General features: G+C 41.4%; 1 protein-coding gene across 1 annotated transcript; it reads right to left on the bottom strand.

The window, feature by feature from the left end:
- Positions 1–989: 989 nt before the first annotated feature.
- Positions 990–13,811, bottom strand: LOC128457629 (glutaredoxin domain-containing cysteine-rich protein 2). Its single transcript, XM_053442409.1, has 6 exons — positions 13,793–13,811; positions 6,326–6,387; positions 5,813–5,993; positions 4,330–4,439; positions 2,520–2,747; positions 990–1,163 (listed from the first exon to the last, which is right to left on the bottom strand). The coding sequence occupies exons 2-6, from the start codon at positions 6,380–6,382 to the stop codon at positions 990–992; spliced, it is 750 nt and encodes a 249-aa protein (XP_053298384.1). The 5' UTR covers positions 6,383–6,387; positions 13,793–13,811.
- Between the last annotated feature and the right edge of the window lie 788 nt (positions 13,812–14,599).

Below are 14,599 nucleotides of genomic sequence, written 5' to 3' on the forward strand. Positions count from 1 at the left end.
TATATTAAGAAGCATTGTAAATTCATCAGCTTTTATTTTCGTACATATACCAAAATTGCTTGGAATAAGTTTTAAATCAAGTTGGAGTGACATAAACCTGAGAATGAGACTATTAAGCAAAAATAAAACGTCGTCACAATCACCTTTATTTCACCTCCTGAGTTGGTAGAGAGGGTTGCTTCCATTGATATTACTGTTCTGTCATATTTATTATCTCTATCTCATCTGTAATTATCCCACAACAAAGAGAGACTTGGAGTGAAATCAATATCCTTAAAATGTATTCAGTATATAGGCTCGCAATGCGTTTTCTTTTTAAAGAATTCTAACTTCTCTCCATAAAGTCTCCTTAGCAACATCAGCTTTCTCTTTCCTGTGTCACCTTCCTCGGGGCAGTGGAGCTTGTTCCCATCATTGTCTGACATTTTCATTAAATCTCCCTTATTAATGTTGTGACCATTTAGGAAACAATCGTATTTTATGTTGCTCATCTCACAATCTGTTTATTCTTTAGGCTCCTTGTTGTTTCTTTCTCAATAAAATGTCATGCAGTGTTGTGATGTCGGGATAAATAAAAAATGTGTTCTCTCCTGATGAATGAAAGGCGATAGAAATAGCGCTGCAGAAAAAAAAATAATGAAACGTGAAATGTTTGCATCGTTTTAATTAGAATGATAACTCTGTTGTGGAGCCAGGTTTTATCAGGACGGACGCTGCAGATGCAAAATAATGTGACAACAAAAGAGTGATTATGTGTTTGTGTTTTCGCAAGCTGTTTTTTCACTGCACACAGTAAATGTAATTTATGATTCGTGCCCAATGCACAATTCCCCCTTTTCTCCCCAGTGATGGCTTTTGTTTCCTAGTAGTGCATCGAGAACACCCCACCAAGAACATTTTGGATCAGACTGAGACGATTCTGAGGAACCGATCACTCACTCACTCAGTCACTCACTCGCTCACACATGTGGGTGTCGGGCCAAACGGTGCTATTTGCCGGAGCAGGACTGGCACCTCTCCAGACCATGGGGGTAGCAGGCTTGGCACCGCAGATCACTGATGGACTCATTGAAGCGGTTCGCCAGCATAGACAGCTTGCTGCCGTGACACAGGGAGCAGGGAGCGCAGCCCGAGCCGCCACAATGCTGGCAGCTGTCAGCCTCCTGGAGGAAGAAGAAACGCGTTAGAGGAGGGGGGGGGGGGAACGCGGGAGTGAGAGACGGGAACCATGAGGTGAGGCAGGGTATGGGGACGGGTGAGGGATGCAAGGATCGAGATTGAGCTGAAACTGAAAGTCGCGCGTAAAGTTTTTTGTCACCCGAATATTACAAAGATGCTGCACGACTGTAATGTCACTGTCACAGAGCTGAATACTCAATTCTCATTGGCTTTAAAAGTTGAGTCAGATATGCTGACTTTTCACTTCTGTGTTTTTCTTCCTTCATAATAAACCACTGTTTTAAATATAAGTATATTGTTTTTTTCCTTGCAATCATTTCTAAACTGATAAACTTAAAGGTTCAGCGTGTAAAGTATAGTGACATCTAGTGGTGAAGTCGCATGTTGCAACTGAATACCCCTCACAATTGAAGGATAACCTGTGGTAGCCTTCAGTTGTCATAAAAACTCACAAGGTGTTTAGTTTGTCCAGTTGTTCAAAACATGGCGGCCTCCGCAGAGAGGACCCGCACCCGATGTAAATATAAAGTATATAAATATAAAGGCTCATTCTAGGGTAAAGTTTGCCTTTTCATATACAGCCCCTCCGGAAAATATCCAGTTAAATATCCAGAGTTTGGTGTATTTCAAGAGCATCTAAACCTACATTAGTGCAGGTTGCACGTGTTCAACCACTATATTAGCGGTTAGTAGTTTTAGTTGTACACATGCAAAGTACCAATCTAAACCTTGTATAGCAAATAAAGACAATGAAAAACTACCGAGGAGAAAGAAAGAGGGAGACAGGGATTCAAGTGATGGACCAAAAGCTGAGGATTAACTTTTTTTTTCTTGTGGCAGAGAAAATGAGAAAATAACAAGAAGAAGGTGAGAGAAGGATGGAGGGAGTAAAGACGAGGAGGAGGGCAATAATCATCCAAGGAGGAACGAGGGAGGGGATCCTTGTGGGCTGGTAAGTGGCAGGCAAATGCTGCAAGGGCAGAGTAAAACTGTGGACTCATCAGTATCTGTTCACAGTTGATAGATAACACTAGGACAATGGTGGCTGCGGCAGGAGGGGGCCGCGAGGAGGAGGAAATAATGGGAGTACAAATAAGGTGGCAGTTTCAAGGAAACGCAGAGGAGATTGTGGGTTGAGTGTGAACAGATTTGAATTACAAGAATATAACCGCACGGACGACCCAGCGCTTATTCTCTCAAAGTGGATAAAGAATGACAAGACGCACGCGAAGAAAGAAAACGAGAGGAGGAGAAGGACATGGTGAGAATACCTAGAAACACAAATGGGGTGATAAAAACCTAACCACACCACTGCGAATAATTTGGCTAAGGACCATTACCTTGGTCTCCGTGTTGCTGATCTGTCTCTGCTCCGTCTCCCCCCCGTCCTGCGCACGAGGAGCTTTGGCTCTCCTCCTGCTCGCCCTCTCCCTGGCCTTAGGGTGTCCCTCCATGTCCACACGGGGCTCTATCTGCTGCCGCACTGCTTCAGGGGCCCTCGGTGGCGCTCTGATGATGCGCAGGTTGCTGGTGTAGATGATGATCTTGCCAAAGTCCAACACTTTGGACTGAAGGAAACAGAAAATGTCAGAGATCAGTTTATATTAACAACCTGTGGTGCCTATGAAAATTAAATATTGTAATTCTGTATCTATGGGTTGAGAAGGGATGGGGGAGAAATTTGAAAATCTAAACATCAACCGAAAAGATGAAATAGGCATATCACTGGTAACTTTATCACAACAGAACAGATTATAAAAACCTTTAATATTATTGTATAAGAGAAATTTGTTTTAAAGGTTATACATATAATGTTAATAAAATTCTGTCACTAATGGATGTCACACCGGAGCACAAGCCTCGTGAACTAAATCCAGTGCTTCGTTGGTCACAAATCCTACATCTGCTTTACAGGATTTGATGAATTAATTTCAAACTTAACATCCAAATCGAAAAACCTGCAGAAGAGCCGCTTTATTTCTTTGTAATCTCCCATCATAAAACAGAGAGAAAACTCATTAGACCGTGTACAGCACAGGCTGCACCTCTCACACCACTGCACCATCCTTTAAATAATGCCCTTACAAGCACAAACTACATCCAGATTGCTGTCTTCCGCTGATAAATGCGACCTCGGTTGGGAAACTGACACCAGGCCAGCAGCCAATGTACCTGACCTCCCTCTCATCCTGCCATTCTGAAGCCACTGCCTCAGCAGCTCAGTAAAAACAGGCTTCTTCCTGCCGCTGTGGTTGTTCCACTTTAAGTATACAATTGGTGCTGCTTGCTGTCATATAGGACAAGATGGTGAACGTACAAAGGACCATCGTGTCCTATATTCTACAATAATTAGCCATGGATTGTCATCGTCTGTTTTAAGCCTTGTTCTGATCCAACTATGAATTCATCATTAAATGTCTTTGTGTTGCCTGATGAGAGTACATGTGCTGTGTCTCTTTGATTTTCAGCATATGAAGAGTTCTGTTGTTCTGTCAAGTATGAAAAAGGAAACAGTGAGTCCTTCCAAGGAGCTGTCTTTCTTTCTTATTTTACTTCCCACTATGCAAGTATGCAAAGAGATGCTGCACAGTTATCATGTGATACACCAATTATAGGGTATTGCAGAGATTAACAGTGAAAATAAATCACGTATGACTCAATTATCTGTGTCTGTTTATTTATTGCACATGGGCCTTTTTGTATAACAGATCTATGAGTCGATGGAGATCTGCAGCTGACGGGATGTTCACAGACAAAAGGCGCAGGCATCATAAATCTTCCACAGCAGTCAAAACGAGAGCTCCTTTCAAACGATAAGACATCCACGGGAAAGGTTAGCCGCTCTCTTTTATCCTCGAACGATAACCTCGACTCCTGCCTGCGCTCCCCAAGTGCCATTGAGATGCTACTGCTCTCTTAAAGATCACTGTAAAGTTAACCGTTGCCACCCCGGACAACTTAATTAAAACTCTGCAAAATCTCATTATTTTTCACACTAGGTCATTTAACGTGCACTGGAGATTGGATCTAGACAATTAAGAGAGACGTTTGACATCAGGGCAGACAAAACTGACACTGCAAATGGGAAATCTAATCCGGCTCTCACCTTGATACCAAAATCCAAAACTCGAGCTAAGAAGCTTTACTTACTTTTGCATCTCCCTCCGCTTCCTCCGTCAGGCCGACGGTCGGCTTGTAGCCTCCCACTCCTCTGTACACGTTGATCCTCTGGGCGATGAGCCCGGTTGGAGGATAGTCCCCTGGTACAGAATGAAACATGTTGTCAGGACAGATGGAGAACTTTAGTTTAGATGGTTTCATCCACAAGCGTTTATGTAACACACAGATGAGATTTTTTTGTCTTGTACAAATAATAAGTCGGAAGTCTCAACATGACCAGGTGTGACCAAACAGCCTGAGTTTTACTATGTAGCATTCTAGTCTTGACAAATCACCACTTCTCAGTATTTGTGAATTCTAACCATAAACATGAAACAATACAATATTTTTTAATAGCTCCAACCACAAACTTAAATTGCAGGGATCCTTTTTGCGAGGCCACCAGAAAAGTTAAAGCTCCCGGCCAATAAATAGTTCAACAACGGAGGTATCAAATGGATAACTGTCCTTTTCACACTTCTTTCTTAGCTTTGACAAACTGGATATGTTAGCTTTGGACAGAGCCTGGCTACCTCTAAGCTAAGCAGGTAACACAATTAGTTTCAGATTAACTTTCATTCATTTCTGTCTAACTGTCTGTTGCAAAGGGAATGATTTCTAAGAAGTACATTGAGGTAGAAACAGGAAAATAAACTATATTACCAGACTAAAATGGCTCAATTGCTACATTTTTAAAATTGGTTGTATTACGAGGTCACAGTTTCATCGACTTGCTCTGTTAATGTGAAGCTATAATCTCTTGCACAGACCCATTAACTGCTAAAACAATGGGTTGTAATAACCTTTGCACCTCAGGGTCAGGTCAGGTTTACTTAAGGTAAATTGCTTACTCTGTTTTCACTGTAGGGCAAATATTGTACCAATCTTTATCTTGCTATGATCCTTAAACACTTGAGCACTGTTGGCCAGGGGAAATAAAGTAACTGCTGCAGGCTGTAGTTGAGGATAATGACAAATATTAATGTTTATTAACAGTGAGTTGCAGTCTATTTTCTTATTTCTATTATTACTGTGTCTGGTAAGCCAATGTTTTGAGGGTTAGGGTGAGTATATACTTGTAATTGTTGTTTGTTTCTCCGATTTTTTGTGGTTTCATTCTTTCTGCAGCACAAATAATTGATTTAGGGACAAGGTAATAAACTCAACTTGTTCCTTAACCCAGACTCTGACCCCGCTCCAACAGAATAAATACTGGAAATAACATAACAATTGAGTTATGTGCAAGTGCAAATCATTGGGCTGCCGTAGCTTTCTACTGGTAACCACCAGATTGCTGCCACACTTAAATCATTATTAGTCCTAAAGATAAAGCGCCGTCAGATTTAGTGGGCTCTCAGAAATACAAAACACACGTGCAGCCACTGAATGAACAGTTATTTCATTACAAGGACAGCAAAAAATCATGGCAATTAAGGCAAACATGGCCAAATCGTTTCCTGGAATAAGAACCCACCCTTCTGCTCCCCCTGAACGTCCTGGAACCCACAGAGCTGCTCCATCTCCAGGTGGCTGGGGATCTTCCTGTGGACGAAGCTGTGCGGGTATTTCTCCTCCGGACTGTCCAGCTCCTGGCCGTCCTCGTACACATGCTTCAGCACGCGGCCACTGTAGGACGACGCCAGCTTGAACCTCACCTGTGGTTTGGAGATGGAGAGACGCATTGACAGGTTACTTACCGTGTGGCTGATTTGCATAGCTTGCGAGCAAAGACATAGAAGAATTCGGATGAGAAAAAAAAGTCTAGTTTGATCAGACAAGAGGGAAGAGCTCATAAATATCAGCAGCAAGTCAACATACAAGCTGAAATCCTCTTTCACTCCCTCGAAGCTGATCTGCTGCTGATAACCAAACAAATGCATGAAAATATCTTTGCGGAACGCTCAGTATCTGCAATGACCTCAATATGTCTTTTACTCAAAGTACTTCAAAACCCACGGAGCTGAGAGTTGTACCATAAATAACTCACCTTTCTGGGCTTGGTGCCTTCATAGCGCTGGTTCAGTTTCCTCTGGAGTTCCTCCATGGTGGCTGAGTGAGGATTCTGACGGATCCAGAGAGCGTCAGTCTGTCCAAGCAGCTCCTGACATCGGTCGAACTGACCTCAGGTGGACACCGGGCTGCCTGACGTAAAGATGGAGGGATTGAAATAGTTCTCCCGACTGAGAGCTGTTTGTGAGGCGCGGGCGGACGACTCAGCTTTTCTCCTTGTGCGTCCTGCCTCCTGGGTTTGTCTGCACCTGCTGTTTCCAGGGACCCACCTTTCCAGCTCCCCGTCCTGAATTATTAACGGCCAGATCGTGTGTACAAAAGGATTGGTTGAGAAACCAGAAGCTCTGTCATCAAATAATTATGATCACCAGAATAGACCCCAGTTGGAGCTTGTGGAGCACAGAGTGGGTGTGTAGTGTCGAGTGAAAGAGGCTGTAAGACCGCCTGTCACTGGTCCGGAGCCGAGCACCTCAGCGTTGAAAAGTCAACATGACGTTTGATGTGAGTTGCATCAGACTGAAATAACTGTGCCTTTATAGGGTTTTCTTTGTATTGTTTATACGTGTTTTTGTGTGTGTTTTTGTCTCTGATAGTAAAACCTAAAGAGTCCCATTCACGCTGGATCTCGTCAAACGTCACAACAATGAGGTTTTTCAGACACCTAAGAATAAACTCCAGACGATAAACCTTGGGAGATGGTCTAGAATCCAATACAATCCACAGAGATGAAACGGACTTAAATATGAATCATGCAAATCCTTCAGAACATACAGAAAAACACAGGGTTACTTCCCTTCAGACGGGAAACTGAAATGAACCCAATCAAATTCGTGTGAATCGAAAACAGGTCGACCCAGTTGGAAAAAATAGATTCAAACCCTTACTGGGTATCAAAAAATGTTATCTGCACAAAAAACCTGGACAGCATGAAATTTACACTTCAGAAACTTCTTCCTCCGTTATAATCCTGTGGTGTAATTACTTGAACTGATGAGTCACAATTAGGGTTTTTAACTAAATCACTGTGCGCTAAGTGTTTTCCTGCCCAGTGTAATGGCCTTAATTATTTGGTAAATTACATATCTTTATTCTGTGTTTAACTTGCAATTACCTACTACTTAGTGTGACTAATAGAAAGGGTTACCATTGCATTAAACACAGTGGAAAGAGGAAAATGGTTTGGTGATGTTGGGGAAAGTGGGTCTCCACATGCCTCATGTTTGTCATTTTAACTAAGATTTGAAAACATACGTGTTTGTGTCTTGGGAAAACGAGAATAAAAAACATCTTTCCAACATGTGCCAAAAATCGGGCTGGATTGGAATTGAACTCCATGTATAGCAATTATATTCTAATCATAGGCCCTTTGAAAAGAAATAATTTCCTGCCTATTTTAGAAAAGAATCCCCCGCATCTCTAATTTTGCTCATTCTCGTTTTCCAGAATTGACTCTCCACACTCTTATTAAAGCCACAGGGGTATGATTCATGCTGTCATCATCCTTTTGTGCATAATTTGATCACCAGTTCAAAGGCTAATTAGAGAGTTTGGTCACATCTGTTAGTCCCAGTTGTAAAGTTGAAGTCTGTGTCTCTTTCTTAAGGCAGTACGTGTTGGACCCTGTGTAAATATTCAATCTTTAAATGGACACATATTTGAATTAGTTTATTACCACCGTTTTCAGAAGGTTTCCTCATCCATGTTTAGATTGCACCAATGGCAGTGACTGTTTTTCTGTAATTTCACAGAACAAACACTAATGGACGCCGTTAACATGTATGTCGAGATAAATATGAGGGTGAATGGATTGTTTAAAAAAGGAGAGAGAGAAGAGTGGAGAGAGAGAGAGAGAGAGAGAGAGAGAGAGAGAGAGAGAGCGAGAGAGAGAGAGAGAGGGACAGGCTCTTGTCTCTCCTCTGACCGAGAGTCGGCTTAATCAGATTGCAGAACAAGCAAGTGTGGCCACTCATGTGAGAAATTGTTTTGGGGGCATCACAGTGGAGGATTTGTTTAAAGCCTCAGGATTCGTCTGTGCTTTCAGTCCAAATTATTGCAACAGTAAATAAGTCTCTGTCGCCACATTAACAGCTCATGTACATTTTAGTTTCCCCATTATCCTCCTTAAATACGTTATGCAATATGAGGTCCACCACTCGAGTACAGTGCATGATCTCTGCTGGCGATAGATCTTAACCTCATCATTGTTCACTGCTCTCATGGCTCGGATCAAAACATTAAAATGATAGTTTTCGTTATAGATTTTTCTGTCTAAGAGATAATATATTTAGAACCATTTAAATCCGTATGGATTATTCGCCAGATTGGCTGATGCAAACTGTACCTGTTAAATATTGTAGATGTATGAATTGGAATTAAAACTCCTATTCTGTAAACGATGTATTATCAGGCTGCTCCTCTATATTTGTCAACAAAACGTCTCTCTTGTTTACTTCTCTCCAGGACTTATTAAATTGAGGGACACTTCCAAAAAGTTCTAATTAAGCATCAAGCACACGGACGGTTCACATCAGAATAAATCATGGCGAATTAATTTTTTATATAATGAAGGCAACAGAGAACTATAGCTGTCCACGTCATGTGGAGATAGAATCAAATCCCACATAGTCATATGTTTAGTGCACCGAACAACACGCTGCCACTTTTCATCTCCATGTGAAGAAGTGAACATTCAAAGTTCCTGTAAAGCGGATGAAATTCAAAAACAACATTCAAAATATTCTACAAAGAAAGGAATGCACGAAGTATTCTCATTGAATTTAATGTGTGTCGCCTGATTCATAACCACTCCTCACACATTGGGTAACAGGCAAGAAAAAGTTTCATCTTAAAAGTTGACGGAGGAGAAATGATTGTCGTTGTCCAACAGTTTTATTGGGTACATATGGAAGCTCTATACAATATCTATAACAAAAAAATGGCTGTAAGTTTGTGTTATAACATATCAATATGGTTCTAATGGATGAATGAGGCAAAGAAACCATTGACATGGAAACATTCAAAATATTTCAAATGTATTGTCAAGTTCTACACTAATGGAGGTAAGAATCTTTTATTCTTTTTTTTTATATTTTGCTAAAAGAGACATTAAGTATTTTTCTTCACGTAACTTTAAACAAATACCTGATGAATTTACAGGAGTTGAGTTACAATTTTTATACAAAGAGTTCCACAGTTAAAGGGAAAATTTAGTGAAGACATTCATCAAATTAGAATGGGTTTCTGTGAACCAGGATACTTTTTGTTGTTTGTTCTGTTTGTTTTTTTTCCACATAACATACTCAGATATTACCTGCAGCATAGGCCAGGGCTACAAATAATCATTTTCTAATCAATACGTGCACACAGTGAGAAATAGCTTTTGGTAAAACCGCTCATCTGAACCCCATTGGTTCAGCCTGCCTGTGTTCAGAGGAGTTCACTGTATCTTTCCTGACTGTGTCAAAATCCAGGTCAAATCAGTTATTATGTAGTTGTGAAATATTGACCTCAAAGTGACTGATATATTCAGTAAATATTTTGAATCTACTTCTGTTTTGCTTTTCCCTGTGCACATCAATTAGAGAACCTGATCCCAGTTGTTTATGCCTCAAACCCTCCACAGCTACAGTTCCACATCCTACCTTACCCTGCATCGATGGATGTTAATTATAGAAGTCGTTGTGTTTATAGGAGCATGTGCATGTGGAATTTGATTGTTTCCCCCCCAAGGTTCCAGGATTACCCCAAGGAGGAGTGTATTACAGTTGGCAAAGTCGCATTGCAAGGGGGGGGAGGAAGCATACACGTCCTTGCTACCTTCCGTCGTGTATCGCCTATTCTTCTCTCCTGTTTCCTTCTCCTCCTTCATCACTCTCGCTTTCTCTCTAAACTTCTATACACCACAAAAAGAAATGTGAAAGCCTTGGTTTTTTTAAAGACCTCCAGTCATTATTTCGCTTGTACTTTTTCTGACGCCCTCCCAAGGGGAACGGTATCGACTGACTCTCATATCAGCAGCACCTATTTCGAGGCAACAATGAAAGAGCGATCGGTCACAAACACTGGATTCAATTTCTCTGTAGCGGCAGCTATCCTTAAGGCACATGGAGGCAATGCTTTTTATTTGGGGGGGGGGGGGGGGGGGGGGGACATGGAATTACTCTGCGTGTTGCACAAAGATTTTATACCGATGAACTGTCCCCTCAGGTCAACAGACTTGGAGGTTATGATCACCTGGTGTGAACCAATTTACAAGAGATTTGCAATTTAAGACAAAAAACTACAACCACCCGACACCGTCTCTCTCCCTCTCTGCCAATTTCAGCACAAACTGGTGTACCTTTTTGATTCTCTTCCTCGGGGAGCTGACAGAGGCAGAGGAGAGGAGGAGCGTGAGAGGAAGACAAGACAAAGACTGATAGACAGAGGGAGAAAGTGAAAGGCTGGAATTAGAGATGGATGGGACTGTAAGGGGAAGGAGGAGACGATAGAGGAGCGATGAAGCTGCATAAGAATTTAAAATACCATATTTGTCTTGAATTAAGTCCGGACACACCAATGTCAAATCCCATTTCTGAAGGTTACGGACACAAAGAAAAGATGTGCACCTCAGAATTTGGTCTTATAAGTGTGTTGTAGTTAGTAATTACTTACAGCTCTAACTGAATGGAATTTAAATCAGTTCCAGGTTCATATCCTGGATAATCAGAGACTCTAAAGTGACTGTAGGTGTGAATATGAGAGTGAAAGGGTTGTTGTCATGACCCTCAAAGGAGAAGTGGTAAAGATGATGGATGACTGGGATTGTAGTGGCACACGTTTATAGGCTATAAAAAGGGAGCAGTAGATGTTAACAAGAAAGTGTTGTTTGTCCAAGATATTGTTTCCTTCTTTGATTAATATTGTTGCATTATTGTATTATTTATTGCATTATTATTTGTGTTTTTGTAACAGGGACCATTATTAAGCAATTATTTAAATATTTATTTTTTAACAGGATTTGGAATAACAGGCTAAACAAACGTGGAAACTAGAAACTAGAAACTAGCTGCATGTACAGCTTTCTACTGTGTTTACTGACTGTCAGTTGTAATAAAGTGGATATCACACAAAGACCATCTCACCTGTGGGACACTTTGGCCTTGGAGGTTACTCCAAGTGTTTTTTGGTCTTTACCCGACTCAATCTCCAAACAGCCAAGACAAATAATACGTTGTCTGACAGCTGTCTCCTGACCCTGTGTGAATCATTTTGGATTCCCTTATCACTGCAACAGCTGTTGACATGGAAGTGAGCACAGATTCACCACAAAAAGCACCCGGCTTATTAGCAATTAACATATAAATGACTCAATTTAAACATGAAAACAAAGTCTGAGTTACAAACCCGACTTTACACAGTTTACAAAGAGACTAAATTGATGACATAGCGGAACTGCTCTGCACTGAATTAGATTAGACTGTCGTTTGAAAATCTGCTCCACAGCAGCAATGTTTTAAATAGAACTCCTAATGTATTTAAATTTCATTATCTTAATTACAGTGTCTATCAAATGATAGATGCTGCAAGTCACAGTCACGTTAATATTTAATATTTCACTGGGACTGATGCACTATCTCATTTTAATTAGCTGTATGGTTGTGTTGATGGTGCACGGCTCGCTGGGAAACTTCAGTCCATGCAGAAACTTGCAGTTGGGGTGCTACACAGGGCTCCTCCTGTGACCTCTCCACCCAACTCTAATTTCAGTCCCTCTCAAAAGATGATGCATGACTGTCTCCACCACCTGCAATACCGGCTAAAATGAGATTCGGGACAGGAGCGAGGGAAGAAGAGAAGGGAACCAGATGGAATCATACTGTTAGACTCTGCTGTCGAAAAATGATTTGTCACAGGGGCTTGTGAAGTGAATCTCCTAATAAACCAACGTGTGTAAACAAACAGGATTTTGATTAAAGCTTGAACAAGTTAAAAACAGAATTTAAGAACATTTAACAAGACTTAATACTCTTCAGGTTAGCAGCTATGTGAAGCTAATGGACAAAGAGACGTTGAGCTACTTCTAACCTAATCCTGCTAACACGCTCACAATGAAAGTGTTAAAACGTCTTAGTTTCATATTTTTCAGTAGCACAGAAAGTACAGCAGAGGCTGGCGGGAAAGTCATTAGACTTGCAGGTCAAAAACCAAAGTACTGGACTTCTTGCAAAATGCCACTAGTCAGTCATTTATCCTGAGAAGAGCCTGAATTCAAAAGTCTTCAAGACATTTCACTCACAGATGTGAACCTTTCAGTTATACAACATTTTATAGCAATCGATCTGATTCACTCATTCATTCATCGTAGCACTTATTTTACAGGATAAATATAAATATACATTTCCAAAGGGCAAAAATGTCACCCTGCTTGTGGCATTTCGGGAAACGTGTGTAACGTGTGTACTCAATCGAGTAGCTGTTGAAATAAAACAGTTGGGAATAAAATTAACCATTGATAATAATGACCACAATAATTATGCAGTTATCATGGCGACATATGCAAACTAAAGAGGTTATTGAAGAGAAGTTGTACAAGGAACTTTTTGAAAAAGCCGTTATGACAAGGGCTGCATACCGGTGGCATGTGGTGAAGCAGGGGCCAATATAACTCGTGTATTGAGCATGCGGTTACAGGTTCGAGATTAAAGACACACTAGTGTGATAAATCATTATTTTCTTATTCATGCAGGACAGCTATATCTTAATGCTTTGAAAGGAAAAGCTCAGTCGAGGGGAGTTTGAACGCCCATAGCTATCACCTGTTAAAGATCCCAGGATTGTGCCAACATCGAACAATTCTGCTCCCACCTCTTCATGACAAGTTTCAGCCTTTATCTAGCGGCCTCCATCAAGTGGGCCACATACACAAACCCATAAAAATGACATAAACGATAATGACAATAGCCTACTGCAGCCATTAGAGCAAAGTCATTTACAAGATGAATGCTAACTAGCAATATCAAATTCATTGGACAAGATGTAAGGGGAGCTATCGCTTCCACATCATTGACTGATGTCTATATTTAGCTTTAATTGTTCAAGCACTGATTGCCGTGTTTGTACTGATGGCACGCCACCGGCTGCAACCGCACCTGACATCTGGTGCTTACAGGAGGGAAATGGCATGCTACCATTCCATAGGCACCAGAGACAACATAAAGGCTCAGCGGTGAAGCCTTTCTTTCACAGAACTAAAGGTTTCATTAGTGAAGTGGAGGAGAGAGAGAGAGAAAGAGGTTTATTCCGCACCGGTGCTCACAAAGAGTGGATGATGAGATTTCCAACCGACCACGACGGACGCTGCCACATCAACCAGCTCCACCTGAAGCCTCCCAGTGGGCCTCTCTCCACACTGTTAGACGTCTGCTGCACCCGGCTGCCAGGACCGGGTTGAAAAGAGAACTGCAGCTCCGGGAGCACTACATCGGGGAAAGAACAAGATCACTGGAAACCGCATGAATCTGAATTGACTTATATGTCACAAGACGACAACCAAACCCTCTCTATGACAACTGAACAAATTCCCTCCACATCGCGTCGAGTGAAATCCTGAATTCCCACATAGGAGTTATTCTAGCTATCTCATTAGTTTCACTTTCTATTTGAAACCACTGTGCGGTTGACTTGTCAGAATGTATCAGGCTAACTTGAGACGGGCCAATCTGCCTGATTAGCATACGTGTAGCAGAGGATGTAACAGACAAATACATAATTCATCCTTGGTGAACCTGGGTATTCAAATGTCAAACTGTGTCTGTAGGCCAGTGACTTAACATATTGATAGACTGATACATGTCTGGCGCAATTTGAACGGACATCTCCATTAAACTACTCAGATCGCTCAAGTTTAATCAGGCAGGAACTTCAAAGAGTCCAAACTCAATTCAGACATCTTGAATATTGTTTGATCAGAGCTTCGGTGCAGTGACCATTCTGTGCAAGTTACACCGTGTGCTACAGTCTCATTGAATCAAATTCATAGTTTGAAAAAAAAATAACATCATGCATCCAAGAGCATAATAAAAGCAACAGGGGTGTTACGAATTTGAAAACAGCTACGGAGCAATAGTTACCAAACCAAGTGTGATGGATGGGATGGCAGAGTGGGACCAGCATGGGTTGACTGAGAGGTTCAACAGATCATTATAATCACAGACAAGTGTGAAGCGGCTGGGAATGGAAGGTAAATTATCACAGAAGAGAGAATGAGAGA

This window comes from Pleuronectes platessa, chromosome 15, assembly GCF_947347685.1.
Source record: "Pleuronectes platessa chromosome 15, fPlePla1.1, whole genome shotgun sequence".
Taxonomy (NCBI): Eukaryota; Metazoa; Chordata; class Actinopteri; order Pleuronectiformes; family Pleuronectidae; genus Pleuronectes; species Pleuronectes platessa.